The 20735-nt window shown below is 37.3% G+C and overlaps 1 protein-coding gene across 6 annotated transcripts in view; it reads left to right on the forward strand.

The window, feature by feature from the left end:
* SS18 (SS18 subunit of BAF chromatin remodeling complex) overlaps positions 1–18797 on the forward strand; it is an 83324-nt gene extending 64527 nt beyond the window's left edge. For 2 of the 6 annotated variants that reach the window (XM_067699435.1, XM_067699434.1), the window contains exons 8-11: positions 523–615; positions 1329–1451; positions 3786–3919; positions 17044–18797. In XM_067699435.1, the coding sequence (XP_067555536.1) occupies positions 523–615; positions 1329–1451; positions 3786–3919; positions 17044–17070 (377 nt within the window). In that variant the 3' untranslated portion in view covers positions 17071–18797. The remainder of the gene's footprint in view (positions 1–522; positions 616–1328; positions 1452–3785; positions 3920–17043) is intronic. The other 4 variants (XM_067699436.1, XM_067699439.1, XM_067699437.1 and 1 more) reach the window with 3 other exon arrangements.
* Positions 18798–20735: the final 1938 nt, after the last annotated feature.

Raw genomic sequence — 20735 nt, forward strand, 5'->3', positions numbered from 1 at the left:
GAGATACATATACTTTAAGCAAGTTAATAGAAAATGTGAAAAATTTGTTTCAGTTTCTTTTAGGGGAAAAAAACTTATGGAGCTCTTTTATATTTTGCATTGTTTTAGCATATGCCGTGGAATTGGCGACCAGCAGAACAGGTGTTTGACAAAATATAATTGCTTCCTTTGTTCGTTCTAATTTAATTCAAGTTATTTACATGTGAAAGTCCTAAATGCTTTCATTCTTTTTTTTTTAATGGAAGATAAAGTTTTTTTTTCCCTCCTTGATGAGGATTGTCAGAGTTAAGACTAAGTGTAATGTTTCTAAAACTGTTTTTTGCTTTAAAAAAAATTTGCACGTTATCTCAATATGAAAACAATCACATTTGGTAAATATTTGGCTAATGCAATTGAAATTATTTTTTATGTATTTCCATTTCTTTTTCTTTTTTTCAATTTTATCTGAAAGTTTAAATATATTTAGGGTTTTCACTCAGTGGCCATTAACGTTTCTTCCTGTCTCTTGTCGAATTGATGTAGGTCATAATGATTACGGTTATCAGCAACCGTCGTATCCTGAACAAGGCTACGATAGGCCTTATGAGGATTCCTCACAACATTACTACGAAGGAGGTATCTATATACCTTCACACACATACACATATATATCCCCTTCTACAGGAACGAAAATTCTTGCATAAGGCAACTTCTACCCACGCAAAGCTCTCGTAGAATACTAGTTGCTGGCTGTCTTGAAAGTTGCAGGGAGCCTAGAACAATCAAAATAATTTCCTTACAAATATTTAAAATGTATAACCATGACTTGCCATTTCTAACAACAATAAAAAGACTAAAACATTTTAAAATAATTTTTTCCTCAGTGGAAATTTTCTATTTGAACATAAATCCATCAATCCAATTTTTTTTTCTTGTGTGTGTTTACATATGTATAATTTTACATATAAGTTTAGTGCCTTTAGGAAACAGCTTGCTGATCTTGTGTAGCTAGTGTGTGCTCTTGTAGCTGTCTTTAATTTTGTCTTTTTTATTTTATTTAGCATAGTCATGATCTTATGACTGTGATGTTCCAGTAAATGTAATGCTCGTATGGCAGAGACGCTGAAAATGCTGCAGTTCAACCTTGCACAATTGGCTTTAACTGCAGTTTGTTTGGCCGAAATCCTTCTGTTTGGTTTGAGTTTTTTCTTTGTTTTGTTAACTTTTAAAAATCAATATGGCATTTTATTTTGTTCTTGTGTTGTTGGCTGTGCATCTTAGAGGGAAAAAGTTAATTAAGCAAACTTCTCAGTTTTTTTTTTTTTTCCTCTTCTCCAATTATCCTGTAGGGAATTCACAGTATGGCCAACAGCAAGATGCTTACCAAGGACCACCTCCCCAACAGGGATATCCAGCCCAGCAGCAGCAGTACCCAGGGCAGCAGGGCTACCCAGGACAGCAGCAGGGCTACGGTAATGGCTTACTGCAGTTTATTCTTGTCACCAAAAAATGTGATGGTTACTCTTTCATAATACAGAAGTGGATATTTAATGTTTATTTTTCTAAGAATTATTTTTGAAAATTCACAGTTTTAGCTTAGCTTGTTACTGGAGTGTTTATATTTAAAGTGTTGTTCTTAAACTAGTAATCCATTTAAAAAGAAACATAAACTAGAGATGGTTCATTGACCAAAGGTAAGGTATGTAGTCACTCAAAATGAAATCCTTAATGAATTCTTAAACCTAAACCTTAAACCTAACCTTAAACCTAACCATAAACCTAAACCTTAAACCACAACCAGCCAATAGCTTTGTATGTGCTTGGAAAACTGATGAGTTGGGTGATGATTAACAACATCTACATAATCTGCTTGGCAAATTTGTTTCTAAAACTAATGACTGTTACCATGAAAAGTAACATTGATCTTTTAGTGTACAAGTGAGATCTATTTGGAACGCGTAAAGAAAATGTCTTTGTCATTCTCTGTTAAAATAGCAGTTTACACATTCATAGGAGTATACTTATTGCAGGTATGTATCTTACACTTTGGGAGAAGTATAGCCATCTTTTCTTATTATATACTCACTATGATGTCTACTAGTTGGCTATCTGACTGTTAGATAGGGAGGAGGGGAGTAATACAGACCTGATATCTCAGTCTTAAATTTTCGGCTTCTATAATAACTATTTTAGATATAGGAAAATATGATTCCTACGATAGGAGAAGTAGCTGCTTAATCTGACATCATCTCTTGCTAACATGGCCTCTTTTTTAACATTAGTAATGTCTTATTATTTTTATTCATTGGTTTAAACTCTGCTGTTATTATGGGCACCTCTTTCCACCTGTGATAGCAAATCTAAGAACCAGGATCAGGCTGAAATTCTCTTGCATCTTCAACAGAAGCACTGGAATTCAGCCAGGTATTGGGTGTCAGGAATTTTCCCCATAATGATCAGTTCTGGTTCCCAAATTCCAGCTATGACTTTAGAAATACTCCATGTATTTCTTGTCTTTACAAAGGGACTTTCTTGCTCCTCTCAAATGGCATTTCCATTTCATGCCCATTAAATATTTGTACATTGAATAAATAGAGTATTCTGGTTTTACTGTGTTTGCATGAAAACATATATTATGTGGATCAGTCAGGTAAGTTTATTGATTTAAGAGCAATATTATTTTCAGTGGAAAGAGAGAGTAAAAGAAATTTAGTGATTTTGGCTTAAGTAGTTAAATGCTGTTTTGTCAGACATCGTTGGGCACCCTAAAGGAGACGTTCCCATTTTGCTTATCTATAGGTTTCAGCTGTCAGACTTGCTTCTAATAAAAAATACAGAGTTTTAATAATTGGATGCATAATAACTAAATAAAATAATAGACTGGTGGAATTTAAGCTTGAAAATTTCTTGTTCTCTTTGACATCTTTCTCTGCAGTGTTTTTTATGACAGGATTTGAATGGCTGTGATAGAAAACATTTAAGTATCAAAGCTTTTCAGCTTATGCTTTATATTCTTTACAATAGACAGGAGTAGAGTTTATGAGATAGACGTATTTGTTTGGAAAGCCAAATTAGTCCCTTGTCATCTCTGGAAGTTGAAATCATTCATTTATATGGGTTAAGTATTAAAGGTGATGGGTACACAGAGTGTAACTTCTGAATCATGTTTTTTCCACATACAGCCTGTGGCTTTTCAAGTCTTCTTTAGTTTCTGTTTGAAAATATTGTGATAGTGAGTTTGTCAGTGCAGAACATAAAGCTTTCTTTTGGTGATTGCAAATGCAAATCTAGAAATTACGTGTAAAATCATTCTTTGTGATTCTTTTAGTGATTGCAGGTATAAATCTTAGAGTTATACAGCTGTAACTATCACTGATTTCCAAACTTTATTCAGAAATTACTTCAGTATTTCAGTTTGAGTCTGCTTCTTGCCTTTTCTTTCCACCGCTTGCTTATTATACTGGTTAACTTCCTACTAGAGGTATAGATAAATTTCCTTAACATCATGGAGTTAACTTGCTTTACAACTCCTGAGTCTCTTTTACTCATTTTGACATATAAAATCTTAATGGCTAACACATAGCACAATAGTTACACTGAATCAGAGCATATTGGTACATGGTAGTGTCCTTAACAGTATTTTTACTTCTTAGAACTTTTGGAATGTATTTCAAAACGCATTTGAGAAAAATCGAGATACCAGACTGCAAGGGAATATGGTAACATCTAATCTTAAACCGCTTCTGGAATTCTAGGGACTTACTGTATTTTCTCCTGGGCTCTTGTGTGTGCTGATTATTTTACAGGTCCTTCGCAGGGTGGTCCAGGTCCTCAGTACCCTAACTACCCGCAGGGGCAAGGGCAGCAGTATGGAGGTTACAGACCAGCCCAGCCTGGGCCACCCCAACCCCCGCAGCAGAGGCCTTACGGGTATGACCAGGTGAGTTACCCGGGTGGCCGGGACTGCCCTGTTGTTTGCTCACTCTCGACTAGGTTGCACGTTTCTCAGCTGAAGATTCATTTTTCCCGCCTCTTGTTTATAGTGTTAACCGAAAAAAAGTGGTTACTTACTCTTGAGTCTTCTTCATAGAATGCTAACACAGTTAATCATCGTTGCTGTAGCCTACAAAACATGGCGTATCTCTAAGCGCCAGCATTCGTTCATGTTTGTTCATTCATAGTCTCTCCCTGGGCTTTACCCCCTAGGCATACTTCCCTTCGCTATCCCAAACATTATTCCGTGTTCTGAAGCCCTTAATTTCTCTGATGTCCCTCACGTTTATTGTTCCAAGACTCTGCTTTGACTGATTGAAATGTGGAGTCCATCTGAGGCAGTGCTCTTCCTGGCTCTCGTCTTCACTCCAGCATATTCACCCTACTCCCCTCACATGCACGATATCCCTTCTCTTTAAACTCATACTCACCACCTGTCTCTGTTGCCTCCTTCCATACACATATCCATTATCTCAGATATTAATCATCTTTCTTTCTCCCCTGTTATCTTTCCTTCTACTACCTTCAGAGATCTATAAGTGTATCTTGTCCTAAGATGACTGTATTCTCTTGAACCTCGTGTTACCCTTCTTTTCATCAGTAAATTTCTCAGACTTAATAATCTGTGCCACAGTCATTGTTCTGTGAATCTTCTCATACATACTCTAAATTATTATTAAAATGATTTATTATGTTGGCAGGTTTTTTTAATTGATTTCAGGTTTGTCTGATGACTTTCTAGTGAGGAGAATCTGATCTCTTCACCGCTTAAGCTACCTAAAATAGGTTACTTTTTAATGTTAGGGTTCCAGGACCAGTGAGGATGATCTGGTTTGAGAAACAACGCGTATGCAGTGCTGATTAGACTCTAAGGCATAAGCAGCTCTCTCATCGATGCTCTCTCAAGTTTACAACCCCCTGTACTAACACGTTCTAGTTAAGTGGAAAATATAAAAGAGATATAAGAGGCTTAAAAGTATGGACAGGACTTCTCTGGTGGCGCAGTGGTTAAGAATCTGCCTGCCAGTGCAGGGGACACGGGTTTGAGCCCTGGTCTGGGAAGATCCCACATGCCGCAGAGCAGCTAAGCCCGTAGTTGCTGAGCCTGTGTGCTGCAACTACTGAAGCCCGCACGCCTAGAGCCTGTGCTCCGCAACAAGAGAAGCCACTGCAGTGAGAAGCCCACCCATCGTAACGAAGAGTAGCCCCCGCTCGCCGCAACTAGAGAAAGCCCGCGCACAGCAACGGAGACCCAACGCAGCCAAACATAAATTAATTAATTAATTAATTAAAAAAGTATGGACAGATAAGTAATACTAAAAAAGATACACTAGAACTAAATCAAAGGAGTAGGCAGAAGTTTTATCTAAATTTTTAAAGTAAAATGAGTGTTGACTAGTGAGTATCTAAGGACAAGATCCCTGAGCAGATAAAATGTAGGCTCCTTCACATCCACAGGTTAACTGCTGAAAAGTGGTCCTTTACTCCCTAATTCAACAAATATTTATTAATTTTCTGTGTGTGCTGGATACTATATTATGTCCTAGATGAGTAAAACAGACCTGGTCCTTATGGCTTATGGAGCAACTATCTGGATCTTCCTTGACTTCACTTTAGCATTTGACACCTGTTCCTGTCTTCATTCTTAAGTGGTCTTCTTTAGCTTCTGTATTACTGTACTATTTTGTTCCTCTTACATTTTCAGTGATTCCTTCTTTATACTTGTTTCTCATCTTTCTTTTCCCCAGATATCAATCCTTGGCTTAGTGTTTTTCCCAGTCTCTGTATTCACCCTGTCTTAGATTTTCAGTATCCTTAGCCTACTCTTCTCAGCCCAACTTCAGCTCCATTTTTCCAGCTGTGAGCAGAACATCTCTCTTTGGATGTCTTGTCATTTTCCTCAGCTTCATCATTTTCTCTCTAAATCAGCATATTTCTAAGTCTCCTAAACTTAACATCATTCCTTAAGCAAATGTTTCTCAAGCAACATTTATATGCCAAGTACCTAAGATGGGGCTATATTGGGAAATAAGATCGACATGGACTCTGCCTTTGTGAACTTAAGTCTAGGTGGGAACAGACAAGTAAGCAGATGATACGATGTAGTGTGAGAAGTACTTGGATGAGGAAAGGCAAGATTTTTGTGGAAGGGAGCTCCTAACCCAGGCATGTGTTCCTTGGGAAGTATTATATAAGTGCGAGAGCCCAAGGATGAGTAGGTATTAGCCAGCTGGTTGTGGAGGAGAGAAGGATATTCTGGTCAGAAAGAAGTGCACTCACAAAGGACTTGTGTTAAGATGTGTGGCTCAGTAAAGCAGGAGTGTGGGGAAGAAGAGGCAAGAGTGGAGATGAATTGGGGCCAGATTAGGAGGGCTCTTCCCCAAGCCATGTTGGGGAACCTGGGCTTTATCCTGGATAACAGTGTGGAGCCTGTAAAGTGTTTTAGATGATGTATCTAAAGTATATAGCAGTGGCTGGCATATATAATAGATACATACTATGTTTCTTCTTTTATCATGATAATTATTCCACCCTTTAAGGTCCTCAGGAATTTGGGGACTATACAGTAGAAAAAGACCCGTGATGCTGGGGTAGTTGCCAGCCACATCTTCTTCCCCATTAGAAAAGGCTATGAGGAGGGGACCATTCTAGCTACTCTAGTGTTAGTAGCCTCCCCACATCTATCTCATGGATTCCCTCAACCCAAACACCTGTTGGTTTCTTCGTTTTAGGGAAAGTTGTTCAACTCTTCAAGATAGTTAAGGCAATGGAAAAGAAATCTAATTATAGTGGTGTTTAGGCAGGTGACTCTTGTGGCAGTATGCAGGATGAATTAAAAGAGGGGCATTGAGAGAGAATCCTGTAAGGGGCTGCGCCCCCCGACCCCACCCGGGTCAGTCTTTCCATCTCCGTGAACAGCAGCTCAGTTTTCCACTTCCTCAGGCGGAAAACCCGGAGTCATCCTTGACTCCCTTCTTTTTGCAAATCAAACATCTAGTCAGCCAGCAAATCTCATCACCTCTTCCTTCAAAATACATGCTGTATCTATAGTCATTTTTCACAATTTCCTGCCCTTATCCAAGTCACAGTCATAACTCTCACTCATCTGGACTGTTGCACTGTCCTCCTTCCTGGTCTTCCTGCTTTCCTCCTGGCTCCTCTACAGGATGTGCTCCTCACAGGACCTAGAGTGATCTTTCAAAAACGTCAGTCTGATTAGGCCACCCCTCCGCGCATAACCGTGTGGCAACTTCATTCCCGCCCAGAGTAATATAATGGCCTAGAAGGCCATGCTCAGCTCATGTCCCCAGCCCCTACCCCACCATCTCACCTCTGTATTTATAGCCGCCTTCATTCATTCTGCTTCAGTCACACTGGCCTGTTTCCAGCATGTTTCTCCCTCAGAACCTTTGTATTTACCACTCTCTCTTCTGTTGTGTCTTTATTTGCAGTCAGTTCAAAGTATTTTCTGATTTCACTTTTGATTTCATCTTTGACCCAAGAGTTATTTAGAAGTGTATATAGTTTTTGAATATTTGGGGATATTCCAGATAGTTTTCAGTTACTGATTTCCCATTTAATATCATCATCTTGATAGAACATACTTGGTATGACTTCAATTCTTCTGCATTTATTGAGACTTCTTTTATGGCTCAGAGTATGGTCTGTGGGGATGTTCTGTAAATGTCAATTAGATCAAGCTGCTTGATAGTGGTGTTCAAGTCTCCTATGACTTAGCTGATTTTCTGTTCTATTAGTTATTGAGAAAGGGATATTAAATATTAAATCTCTGGCTATATCTGTGTGTTTGTCTATATTTTCTTGCAGTTCTGTTCATTTTAGCTTCATGTATTTTAATGTGACTTTTAAAAAAATTTTATTTATTTATTTGGTTGCGTTGGGTCTTCATTGCTGCGCACAGGCTCTCTCCAGTTGCAGTGAGCAGGGGCTACTCTTCGCTGCGGTACACGGGCTTCTCATTGCGGTGACCTCTCTTGTTGCAGAGCGCGGGCTCTAGGTGTGCGGGCTTCAGCAGTTGTGGCGCATGGGCTCAGTAGGTATGGCTCGCGGGCTGTAGAGCACAGGCTCAGTAGTTGTGGCGCACGGGCTTAGTTGCTCCGTGGCATGTGGGATCTTCCCAGACCAGGGCTCCAACCCGTGTCTCCTGCATTGGCAGGCGGATTCTTAACCACTGCACCACCAGGGAAGTCCCAATGCTACATTTTTAAGGTGCATATGTTTTAGGGATTTTTATGTCTTGATTAATTTTCTCCTGTATCATTATGTAATAACTTTCTTTATCCCTGGTCATATTCTTTGCTCTGAAATATGTTTGTCTAATATTAATATCGTTTTCTTTGGATTAGTACTAGAATGATAATATATTTTTAATCTTTTTTATTAACACATTTGTATTTTTATGTTTAAGTTGTTTCATGAAGGCAGCGTATACTTAGGACTTGCGTTTTTTTGTTGTTTTTTTTTTTACCCAATCTATCTCTGCCTTTTTTTTTTTTTGCGGTACGCCGGCCTCTCACTGTCGCAGCCCCTCCTGCTGCAGAGCACAGGCTCTGGACGCGCAGGCCCAGCGGCCATGGCTCACGGGCCCAGCCGCTCCGCGGCATGTGGGATCCTCCTGGACTGGGGCACGAACCCGTGTCCCCTGCATCGGCAGGCGGACTTGCAACCAGTGCGCCACCAGGGAAGCCCCATATCTCTGCCTTTTAATGGAGGGGGTTTGAACATTATGTTTAATGTGAATATGGATAATGGTTAAGTCTGTCATCTTGATATTTTTTCCTATTTGTCCCTTCTGTTCTTTGTCCTTTTTCCTCATTTTCTTACTTTGAATTTTTTTCTGTTTTTAAAAAATGGTTTTTATTAAGATATAATTCACATACCATTCGTCATTTTAAGATGTACCACTCTTTTTTTTTTTTTAAGTATGTTTATTTCCCTCCAAACACCCAGCCCTAGGAAATAGCTGCTTTACTTTTTGTCTGTATGGATTTTCCTATTCTGAGCATTTAGGCTAAGTGGAGTCATGCATATGTGGTGTTTGTGATTGGCTGCTCTCACTTAGTATAATGTTTTCAGGGTTCATCCATATTGTATCATGTATCAGTACCTTTAAGTGATATTATACCACTTCATATAAAGTATAATAGTTTACTTTCATTTCTTCTCAACCTTTGTGTTATTGTTATAATTTCCACTTCTACATATGTTACAAACCCCCATAGTATGTGGAATTAGTTTTGTTTAAAATATCAATTATCCTTTAAAGATACTTAAATGATAAGAAAAGAGTCACATATTTACTAATGTACTTACTGTGTCTTGTACTTTCCATTCTATGATAAATCCATATTTCCATCTGGTATCATTTTCTTTTGCCAGAAGGATTTCCTTTTAACAGTTCTTGTAATGCAGGTCTTCTGGTGATAAACTGTTAGTGTATTTTGTTTTTTCTGACTGTTCTTAAGATTTTTCCCCTTATCAAATTATTTGAGTGTTTTCTTATGCTTGGGGTTTGTATAGTTTCTTGAATTTGTGACTTTATGGTTTTCATCAAATTTGGAAAAATTCTGACCAAATATTTTTCCTTTCTCTACACCTGTACCCCTATCTCTCTTCCTCAGACTCCAATTACATGTGTATTTGACCGCTTAGAGTTGTGCCATAATTCAGTGATCCTCTGTTTGTTTATTTAATTTTTAAGTCTTTTTTTTCTCTCTGTTTCATTTTGGGTAGTTTCTGTAGCTGTGTTTTGAAGTTCAGTAATCTTTCCTTGCTCATTGTCTTACCAGCTTTTAATCCACTCCCTGATGTGTCTCATTGCAGACATTGTATTTTTCATCTCCAGGTGTTTGATATGGGTCTTTTTCATATCTTCCATGTCTCTGCCTGAAGTTTTGAACATGAGGAATACAAGTACGTTAACTGCTTTCATATCCTTTTCTGGTAATTCTAACATCTGGGCCAGTTTTGATCTACTGTTTTTTTCCCCTCCTCGCTTTGGGTCATATTTTCCTCATCCTTTCCATGTGCAATGATCTTTGATAAAACGCCAGAAATTGCAAATATTACTTTTATGTTGTTGAGTGATGGATATATTTGTATTCCTAGGAACATTCTTGAGTTTTGTTTTGGGATGCAGTTTAGTAATTTGAAAACAACTTGATCTTTTGGGGATTGCTTTGAAGATTCGTTAGGCAGGACCAGACAGTGTTTAGTCCTGGGCTAAATATCCCCACTAGTAAAATAAGACCCTTTTGGGTACTCAACCCAGTGCCCTGGAATTATGAGGTTTTCCACTCTGGCTGGTGGGAATAAACACTATTTCCATTCCTCTGTGAGTGCAGGAATTGTTTCCTCTAATCCGTTGGGGTGTTTCTTTCCTTGGACTTGGGTATTTTTGTTGCATGCATTTGCATATCAGTGCTATGCTGAATACTCAAGAGGTTTCCTCTGCAGATCTCCACAGTGCATTTCTTTTCTCTGTGCATTTTTTTCCTCTTTGGTACTATGGCCTGTGAACTCTAGCTCCTTTTTTTCTCTTCAGACTCTAAGCTTTATCTTCTTACCTCAGACCCAGCCTTACTTCCTCTCCATATGCTGCAGTGTGGAAACTCTTAGTGCAGTAAGATGCAGTAATCAGAGTGCTCGCCTCATTTGTTTCCCATTTCTCACAGATTGCTGTTGTTTATTACCTTCTGTCCTGTGTCCTGAATACAAGTATTTCATATATTTTTTTGTAGTTTTGGGGTTTTTTTTTTTGGCCACGTTGGGTCTTCATTGCTGCGCATGTGCTTTCTTGTAGTTGCAGCAAGCAGGAGCTACTCTTCGTTGCGGTGCGCGGGCTTCTCATTGTGGTGGCTTCTCTTGTCGCAGAGCATGAGCTCTAGGCGCATGGGCTTCTATAGTTGTAGCATGCGGGTTCAGTAGTTGTGGCTCGCGGGCTCTAGAGCGCAGGCTCAGTAGTTGTGGCGCACAGGCACAAGGTGGCATGTGGGATCTTCCCGGACCAGGGCTCAAACCCGTGTCCCCTTCATTGGCAGGAGGATTCTTAACCACTGTGCCACCAGGGAAGCCCTGGGTTTTTTTTCAGGCTGGAGTATAAATCTGTCTTGACCAGAAACCTACTTAATTTTTAAAAAATAGACTTTTTTTCCAGCAGTTTTACGTTCACAGCAAAATTGAGAAGAAAGTACAGAGAGTTTCCATTTACTCCCTACCCCTATACATACATAGCTTACTCCATTATCAACATCCCACACCCTAGTGGTACATCTGTTATAATCAATAAACCTACCACCCCAGGTCCATAATTTACATTAGATTCACTCTTGGTGTTGTACAGTCTGTGCATTTTGACAAATATATAATGACCTGTATCCACCTTATAATATCATACAGAAGAGTTTCATTTCCTTAAAAATCCTCTGTGCTCCTCTTATTCATCCCTCTATCCTTCCTACTGATCTGCATAGTTTGCCTTTTCCAGAATGTCATGCACTTGGAATCATGTGCATGACAAAATTGGCTTTTCACTTAATAATATGCATTTAAAGTCTTCTCATGACTTGATAAAGTGTTTCTTTTTAGCCCTGGATAGTAGCCCGTTGTCTGGATATACCATTCATTTACTGAAAGACATCTTGGTTGCTTTCAAGTTTTGGCAATTATGAATGAAACTGCTATAAACTTCCATGAGCAGGTTTTTGTGTGAACATAAAATTTCAACTCATTTGGATAAATGCCAAGGAGTGAGCATGATTTTTGGATTATATGGTAATAGTATATTTAGTTTTGTAAGAAACTGCCATACTATCTTGCGTAGTGGCTGTACCACATTGTATTCTCACCGGCAATGGGCAATGAATGAGAGTTCCTGTTAACTCCACATCCTCATCAGCATTTGCTGTTATCAGTGTTCAGAATTTTGGCCATTCCAGTAAGTTTATGGCGTATCTCGTTGTTGTTTTACTTTGCATTTCCCCAGTGACATGTGATGTAGACACCTTTTCAGTATGCTCACTTGACATCTTTATATCTTCTTCAGTGAGGCGTCTGTTCAGGTCTTTGGCCCATTTTTTGATAGGGTTGTTCATTTTCTTATTGTTGAGTTGTAAGAGTTCTTTGCATAGTTTAGATAACAGTCCTTATCAGTCGTGTCTTTTGCAAATACTGCCTTGTCTTCTTGGCTTGTCTTCTCATTTTTTTGACATTGTCTTTCTCAGAGTAGAAGATTTTAATTTTAATGAAGTCCAGTTTATCAGTTATTTCTTTCATGGATCACGCCTTTGGTGATGTGTCTATAAAGTCACTCCAAAACCAAAGGTCATCTACATTTTTTTTCATGTTATCTTCTAGGAGTTTTATAGTTTTCTACTTTACATTTAGGTAAATGTCCTATTTGAGTTTATGTTCTGAATGAAGAAAATCTTAATTGTTAAGATTTGTGTCTAAATTTCATTTTTTTGTACGTGGATATCCAGTTCTAGCACCATTTGTTGACAAGACTATCTCTGCACTATTGTATTATCTTTGCTCCTTGGCCAAAGATCAGTTGACTGTATTTATGTGGGTCTATTTCTGGGCTCTCTATTCGGTTCCATTGATCTGTTTTTCTGTTCTTTCACCAATATCACATTGTCTTGATTGCTGTAGCTTTATAGTAAGTCTTGCAGTTGAATATTGTCATTCCTTTGACTTTGTTCTCCTCCTCCAATATTGTATGGGTATTCTGGGTCTTCTGCCTCTCCATATAATTTTAGAATTACTTTTTCAATATCCAGAAATAACTTGCTTGCTGGGATTTTGATTGGGATTGTGTTGAATCTTTAGATCAAGTTGGGAAGAACTGACGTTGCAACAATATTGATTTTTCTATCCATGAACATGGAACATCTCTGCATTTATTTAGTTCTTTGATTTCTTTCATTACTTTTTTAGTTTTTCTCATACAGTTCTCTCTATATATTTTGTTAGATTTATACCTAAGTATTCAATTTTGGGGGGTGCTTATGTAGATGGTATTGTTTTTAATTTCAAATTGGACTTACTCATTGCTAGTGTATAGGGGAATTTTCTGTGTTAACCTCGTATCCTGCAACCTTGCTCATTAGTTTCAGGAGTTTCTTTGGTTGATTCTTCGGGATTTTCTACCTAAACAATCATGTCATCTGTGAACAAAGACAGTTTTATTTCTTCTTTTCCAATCTGTTTACCTTTGTTTCTTTTTCTTATTGCATAAACTAGGAATTTCAGTACAGTGTAGAAAAAGAGTGGTGAGAAGGGGACATCCCTGCTTTGTTCCTGATCTTAGAAGGAAAATTTCATGAAATATGGTGTTAGATGCTTTTATTTTTCAGCATAGCATTTATTTCCATGTGACAGATTATGTAGTTATTGTTTATTATCATACCCTCTTCCCCTAGGATGTCAGTTCTTTAAAGACATCACCACATCTGTTTTTTTATCACCGTTGAGTCTCCATCACCTAGTAGAACACATTGAGTAGTCAGTAAATACTGGTGAGTGAATACGTAGCGCCTTCACTTACTAAATTTGAATGGTGATTGTAAGAATAGAGAAAGAAACCCCTAAAAAGTACTGGGACAGAATATTTTTAAGAAAGAAAGAAATTTATTGCTCAGTCTAGGGACTCTTCACTCCATACAGTCCCTAGAAAATCTCATTTATGCACATGATTTTAATTTACCATGCTGTTGACTCTCAAATCTCTATTTCTAGTCTCACTTTCTCTTCTGAAAGTCAGGTGCCTAGTAGTCATCTGCACTTGGAAATATCATGTCAATTTCACATAACCAAAACGAAAACCATAGTTTTTGTACCCACACATTCTTCCTTTCTATGCTCTCTCTTAGAGAGAGGGGCACTATCGCCAAGCTAGAATGCCATGTGCCACATTTGATGCTTAAGTCTTCCTCCCTCTCCCCATCTAATAAATGACAAAATCTTGTTAGCCTGACTTCCTTCAACATTCTTGAATCCATCCACTTCTCTCTGACCACTGCCTTATCTTTGTTTAGACCATTAACATCTCCTAAGTTCATGATGGCATGAAGGATCCTCCCATGCTGTCTTGCCTCCTTTCCCATTTATTCTTTACTCTAGTCAGAGGAATTTTGTAATTTACAAACAAAGAAGCTGAAGAAGCAGAGAGAGAGAGAGAAGCGAGGCTTAGAGAGTTAGAGTGATCCACCCAAGATGATGGGTAAGCAGGGCCGAGCTGAGTGGCTAAGACCCAGGGACTGGGCCCTTCACGACGCCCCTGCCTCCAGCCACACCAGCACTTTGCAGAGTGCTGTCGTGCTTTTCTTATTGAGCAACTGTTTGAAGCAGAAATCATGATTATCCTCACTTGTTGGATGAGACAGTCAAGAAAGGGAAGGTAGATAGCTTGCCTCAAGGACAAGAAACTGGTAAGTGGGAGAATTAAAACTAGGCATTGATTTCTGCTTCCCAAACCCATACTTTTAACCCTGGAATTTGCTAATGGTCGCAGATATACAGTATTTTTTTAGGCTTGCTTGTGATTTGATTTTGTCCTAGCAAAGTGATCCGGTGTGGGTCAAGTTACTTAAATTCTCAGTGCTTCAATTTCTTCATCCATAAAATGGATATCATATTTACTGCACAGGTAACAGATGGACACAAAACACTTGTTACAGTGTTTGACACATGGTACGAGTTATTGAGATATATTAAGAGTTATTGAGATATATTGTTATTGACATATATTAAGTTATTGAGATATATTAAGAGTCGGCTATTGTTGATATTAGCCAGACTTCTCGTATCCATTACTTCAAGCTCTGTGTTAACAAATAATCAATAGCTTCTGGTCCTGATTGTTGTATATTCTTTTTTACTCTCCAATTCCCTGAGCATTTTTTACCTATTTTTTCTCCATTCTTTTGCTTTAGCTGTTTCTTCTATTTGAAGTGCCCCTTTTCTTTTCTCTGCCATTCAAATTTTACTATTTTCTTAAGGCTCTCACAGTCTCTGAAATATTTTTCAAATTATTTTAGCCGCGATAGCCTTTTCCTTTCTGAACTCTTGTAGACCTTGTTCTGCAATTATACTTTATTTGTAAGTCTTACCTTCCCTGTTTTTCAAATTTATTATGGTGATGAGCATATAGTATTTGCTCAATAAATGTTTCTAATTGCTTGAATATCATATTTGGTGTACATTATTGAAGAAGTCTTATGTGTCAGGCACTCTTCAATACTTGGGGCATAAGAATGGATAAGACCTAGTCCCTATCGTCAAGTAATTCATGCTATAGTAGATACATTATAGCTTTTATTTATATAGCACACCAGTTCTTAACCTCTCTTCTGCTTTCACATCATTCATAATATGTGCAACTCGCTTTCATCGTTAATATCTCATCACACATACTCACTGCGGGAGCGTTTCCTTCCAGCACTGAGGCTTGCTTATTTATACTTTTTTATAATTTTTGAAAGCTCTTTCTCATGTCCTCTCTTATTTAAGTGTCCTAACAAATAAATGAGGTAGAACTAGTGTAACCTTAAACAGAAAGAAAATTGAGAGCCAGGGATGGGTATGTTACAGTCCCACCTTATAGGTAAAGAAATCTCAAAGAGCTTTCCTTGGGCTCAAATGAAAAGGCAACAGTAGAGTTGGGACTTAAACTCAGTATTTAGATAATGTAACAATTGAACAGTAAGTTCCTGTATGCTAAGCATTTCTTATTTTAAACTTGGTATTATAGGAATTTTTCAACAAAGACAGCAAAAAGAGGAGCATCATGAATCCCTGTGTACCCCACCAACCAAATTCAACAATTATTGGCATTTTACCAATGTTGTTTTATATACCCGCACCCTATTTTATTGAGTATGTTAAAGCAAATCTTACCTACAGATATTTCAGGATGAGCATTGACTTTAAATTTTTCTGAATATAATTATGTAAAGTACATCAATATTTTTTAAATACCTTAATTCTACTTATAGTGCATTATTCCATTAGATACAGTGGTATTCAACATATTTTGAAGTATATCTTACTTCTTTGGAAGTGTAAACTTTTAGGGTACTATTTCTTATTGTACAGAAGGCTTTCAACTATAGAATACTTACTTGATATAAAATAGTTAATTTGACTTAGAGGGGGATATTTAGCCAAAGGAAACAGTTAACTGATTATGTGCCCAAGTGCTTTTATGAGCATCTATTTTAAACACATTTAAGACATTTTTGTTATTAAAATAAATTTTTTCTAGTACATTCCTCTTTTCTTCTACCTTTCTTCTCTGTTGAAGGAAAAGATGTTCCTTCTCTTCTCCAGAAGCTAGCCTTAACAGCTGTATACTGGACACTGTTTACCTCCCTTGTAGAATTTTGTTACTTCATTCATTACCTCTTTTATACCTGTGCTTCATTTTCTTTCCCTTCCTGTCAGCCTACAGGCCCTTCAAGTCTACCTTACTAAAAGCAACAAAATCAAAAACAATCTTTCTTTGATTTTATGTACCAGCTGCCTGTCTGAATACCTCTGCGAATACCTCATTGGCCTCGGGAAGAGGCCCAAATTCCATAGTGTGGCTAGAAGGTTCTTTTTCCTTTATCTCCCAGATATCTGTCCATCCTTGCTACTTATCTCAGATACCCTTGTTGTTAATTCATAAGTCACTGTAATAATCTAAACAGTCACAAACTTGTTGTACTAGAATATAATTGACACACTAGTATATGCTATGCCAGCATTTAGAACCAGAACTTCACTCATTCTTGATTCAGTTCAATAAAATTCACCAAACATCTAAGTTCTCACTCTGATAGGTGCTGTTCTAGGCTCATAGACTTTGAAATCCATTTGCAGTTGACTGTAATATCAGAAGAAATTACAGAGATACTCTGTACCTAAATATTATATGTAACGGTTTTTGTTTGTTGTGATTGTAGTTGCTTTTGTAGTATGACAGTGTTAAGATTGATTTGTAATTTTCTGTGCCAAACTGTTATGGTCAAACTATGATCTAATTATATTTTTAAATTTATCTTTTAGGGACAGTATGGAAATTACCAGCAGTGAAAAGTACTTACATTCCAATAGCCAGAATCTGTTAGCAGCCATATTGTCGCCTCAGCACTGTGGACACCTCCCTGTGAAGAGACCCTTCCATTCCATCTAGTTTTTGGAAAAACCTTGTGGATAAGTGGCTGTTTCATCAGTAAACAGCCTTTGTGGCTTAGTTATAAAAGGCTTTAGTAGCGCAAAAATACTCTTGATTTCACATGTCTACTCTAGATGGCAACATTGGACAGAAAATAGAATGACATAACCAATTTGCAATGATTTCGGAACAGTATTTCAAATGGACTGTTACAGACTGAAAGGTGTGAACAGCTTTGTATGTTTATGAAGGTTAAGGGAATTTAATACTTTTCCACAGATTCTTTTGTAAGGGGAAGAGGGAAATGTACACTTTTTACAGCAGCAATATTTTGTATATTATGTTTATTTCATGTGGTGAATATGCAAGGAGGTACACTACGCACTGGACAGAATCAGAAGTCCTCTGTTAATGGGGATTGGAGCATGGTGGATGCTTGATTGTGTTGGTCTCAAAGTGGTGTTCTGTGAAGCTGAAGGTGAGGGAGAAGACAAAGCACACCATATGTCCACTGTTATGTTCTTTAGAGAAAATTCAGATCCCTTTTATGTGTTAGATAATCAAGGGCACTGTGATACAGTTTTAAGTAAAAAGACATTTTTTAAAAGCTTTCCAGTTTTGTGGGTTAAAACCTTTTTATAAAAGATCATTTATAATACAGTTTTAAAATGTGAGGCAATAAGAATTACTTCATATTGGATCTGAAGAATCTTGCTAAGTTTCATGTAAATGAAGTGGTAATCCTCTCCTAAAAGAGCAATAACTGAAAATGAAAAGTGTTAATTTTACCTTGTTTGAGTAATCAGGGAACTTAGTAAGTAATATCAAAACATTTTATAAATGATGTCAAAGAAGAGTCAACGTTGATTCAGTAATTTTATTTTTTAACATTAGAAGGATAATTGGTTTATATGATAAGAATAGTTCAGGAGACTTTACAAACCTTTATTGACTGGAAATAATGCCATTTATAAAGGAAGGAACACTTCTAAGTTTTTCCCTTTTTTATGTTGGTTAATATAACATAGAGATGTTTAGGAAAATGCTTATTGATGATGTTTATTCTGATCTGTATTAAAAGCATAGAGGTTGCATTTCAGATCATTTTATTAGCATGGTATACTTAATCATATTTGAGACTGTCCTGTGCCTGACTGTTTTAGGTGATTTCAGGGATATTGCATTGGGCAGGAAATCATGCATTGAGAAGTTTATAACCACAGTTACTTAACCCAAAGGTAAGTTGCTATTTTCATCACAGTTGCCTGTGCCCAGGGAATAAGGTATATTCTTTATAATTGAATTGTTTTTCCCCCACTTCTAACTGGAAACAAAACAGAAGGGGTGCGATAAATCTGAATAAGCAAAATGTACTGTTCTCAACATACTGTAATCAAAAGGAGAAATTTTAATGTGTCTCTGTGTGTGTATGAAAGAGTGTGTGTGTGTTTTAAGGTCAGAATAGGGTTTTTTTTCAACATGGTCAGTAGAAAATGGACATCAAGTTTGAACACATAAAGCATGGACAGCCTTATTGTGATGGAAACGCTTTTAGGTTCTGTGCCAATTTTCCACCACTGTGTACTTTGTTGCTATTTAAAACTGTATCAACTCTAACGGAAGAATAAATTATTTGTGATTTTAATTTTCTCATTTGTTTTTTTAAATTAGATCTCTTTGACTCTCTCGTTTTGTCTGGAGACTGTGCTGTGGGTTTTTTATATAAGTTAGCCTAGTATAAGCAGACTATATTTGTATTCTAGGACTTTATCAAAATTCTCCTGTCATGCCCAAGTTAATTAGAATTAACTGTTCAGTAATCAGCATGTGTGTGGGCTGTTTGTTACAGAATTCTTTCTCTGAAAATGAAGTCCATGAGGCCATAATCAAGATGACTGAATTAGATAAATGAGTTGAAGAGACAAAATTGTACTGAACCCAACCTGGTGTAGATATGCTATCTCATTTGAAATAAGCTAAACTGACATTAAGAAATAATTTGTCTTGCCAGCCCATCTTCTGTTGTCTTATTCTCTTTTAATGGAAACTAAAATTGCAATTTTAATAAGCAGAATTTCCTCCAGGACTTTCTTCCTGGAGACTAGTGCATTTGTAAGGTTTAATTGTTCTATAACAGTCCTGTTTCGTAAAAGTTTTTAATTGGTGGTGACAAAAATTACCTTACTCCTTTGACACCTCGTAAGAAGAATAACTTTACCAATAGCTTTCTACCAAGTGTGACACTGCCATATAGACTAGATATATTCCAAAGCTGGAAGTTTCATTTTAGCAAAATGTATTATTACGAAGAAATATCATACCATCCCATGAAATTTCAGAAGCAAAATATTACTAAGAAGAGAGCAGGGTGATTATTGATCAACATTTAAAAGTATTTAACTGTGCTAGTTTAGTTGTTTGAGAAGATGCTAGCATTATTCTGTAGAGTTGTGGTGACAGATTGTTTTCGGTTTTGTTTTTAATTTTTTAATGGAATTTTCAGACATACATCGAAGTGGAGAGAATGGTATAAAGATCCACATGTACCAGAAACCTAATTTATGCACTTAGCAACTCATGGCCAATCTTGTGTTGCCTGTACATTCTTTTTTATCTTTTTCCTGATAGAGATGTTTAGTTTCAGAACTTAGATATGATCAGTGCATTTATGTTTAGACTATAATCTTTAACTGTGATAACCTACTGAGAGGTTTTTCATGAGATGGTACGTTATAAATAATTATTTGATGTTAAAATACCTGAATGAAAAACCTTGAAATATTCTGAGAGATATCAAATATATTTGGTCTCTGTTAGGGAATACTGATTATCCCCCAATATTCTCCTCTCCTTTTAAGAATAATCCCCAGGTTTTGGGTGGGCACATGGCTGCCTACCCAGTGACTACATTTTACAGCCTCCTTTGCAGCTAGGTGTGGTCATATGACTTTAAGCTCAGCCAGTGGGATGTGAGCTGGAGTGATATGTGTAGCTTCTAGATTACATTTTTAAAAGTGTGCTCCATATTCTTTTTTTCATTTCCCAAGGGCTGGCATATAACATATTAGTGGGGAGGTCTGGCCTTCTAGATTAGAAAAATACTCCAGAGAATGGCAGTGCAGCTAGATAGAATGAAAAGTCTCCTGAATGGCCATCCTCATGAATCTCCCTACTGCCTGTCTGCTTGGATGTTGACAGGAGAGAAGTAACACTTCTGTCACATTAGGCTCTTTGTTACAGCCGCAAACCCCATACTCTAACGTAGGGTCACGTAGTGGAGGGCCAGTTCATACTACCCTACGACATTGTCTGGGGTCACAGTTTTTAGGAATGACAGATTAGTGTATTGTGTGTCGAGTGTACTTCATGGTCATTCAGTTCATATTCTTGACTAATGAAATAGGACAGAATCCATTATATTTCCTTTAAGATCATCCTCTGCTTTCCATCACGTGAATTAATTGAATGCTATATTTATTAACAATAGATTTAGTTAATTTTAAAATACTGGGAAAAATATACATACTATTATTTTTTTGGCATCTTTATGGTTTCTAAGTACTTATTTTGAGAATTACGTTAG

The sequence above is a fragment of the Pseudorca crassidens genome, chromosome 12, assembly GCF_039906515.1.
Source record: "Pseudorca crassidens isolate mPseCra1 chromosome 12, mPseCra1.hap1, whole genome shotgun sequence".
Classification (NCBI taxonomy): domain Eukaryota; kingdom Metazoa; phylum Chordata; class Mammalia; order Artiodactyla; family Delphinidae; genus Pseudorca; species Pseudorca crassidens.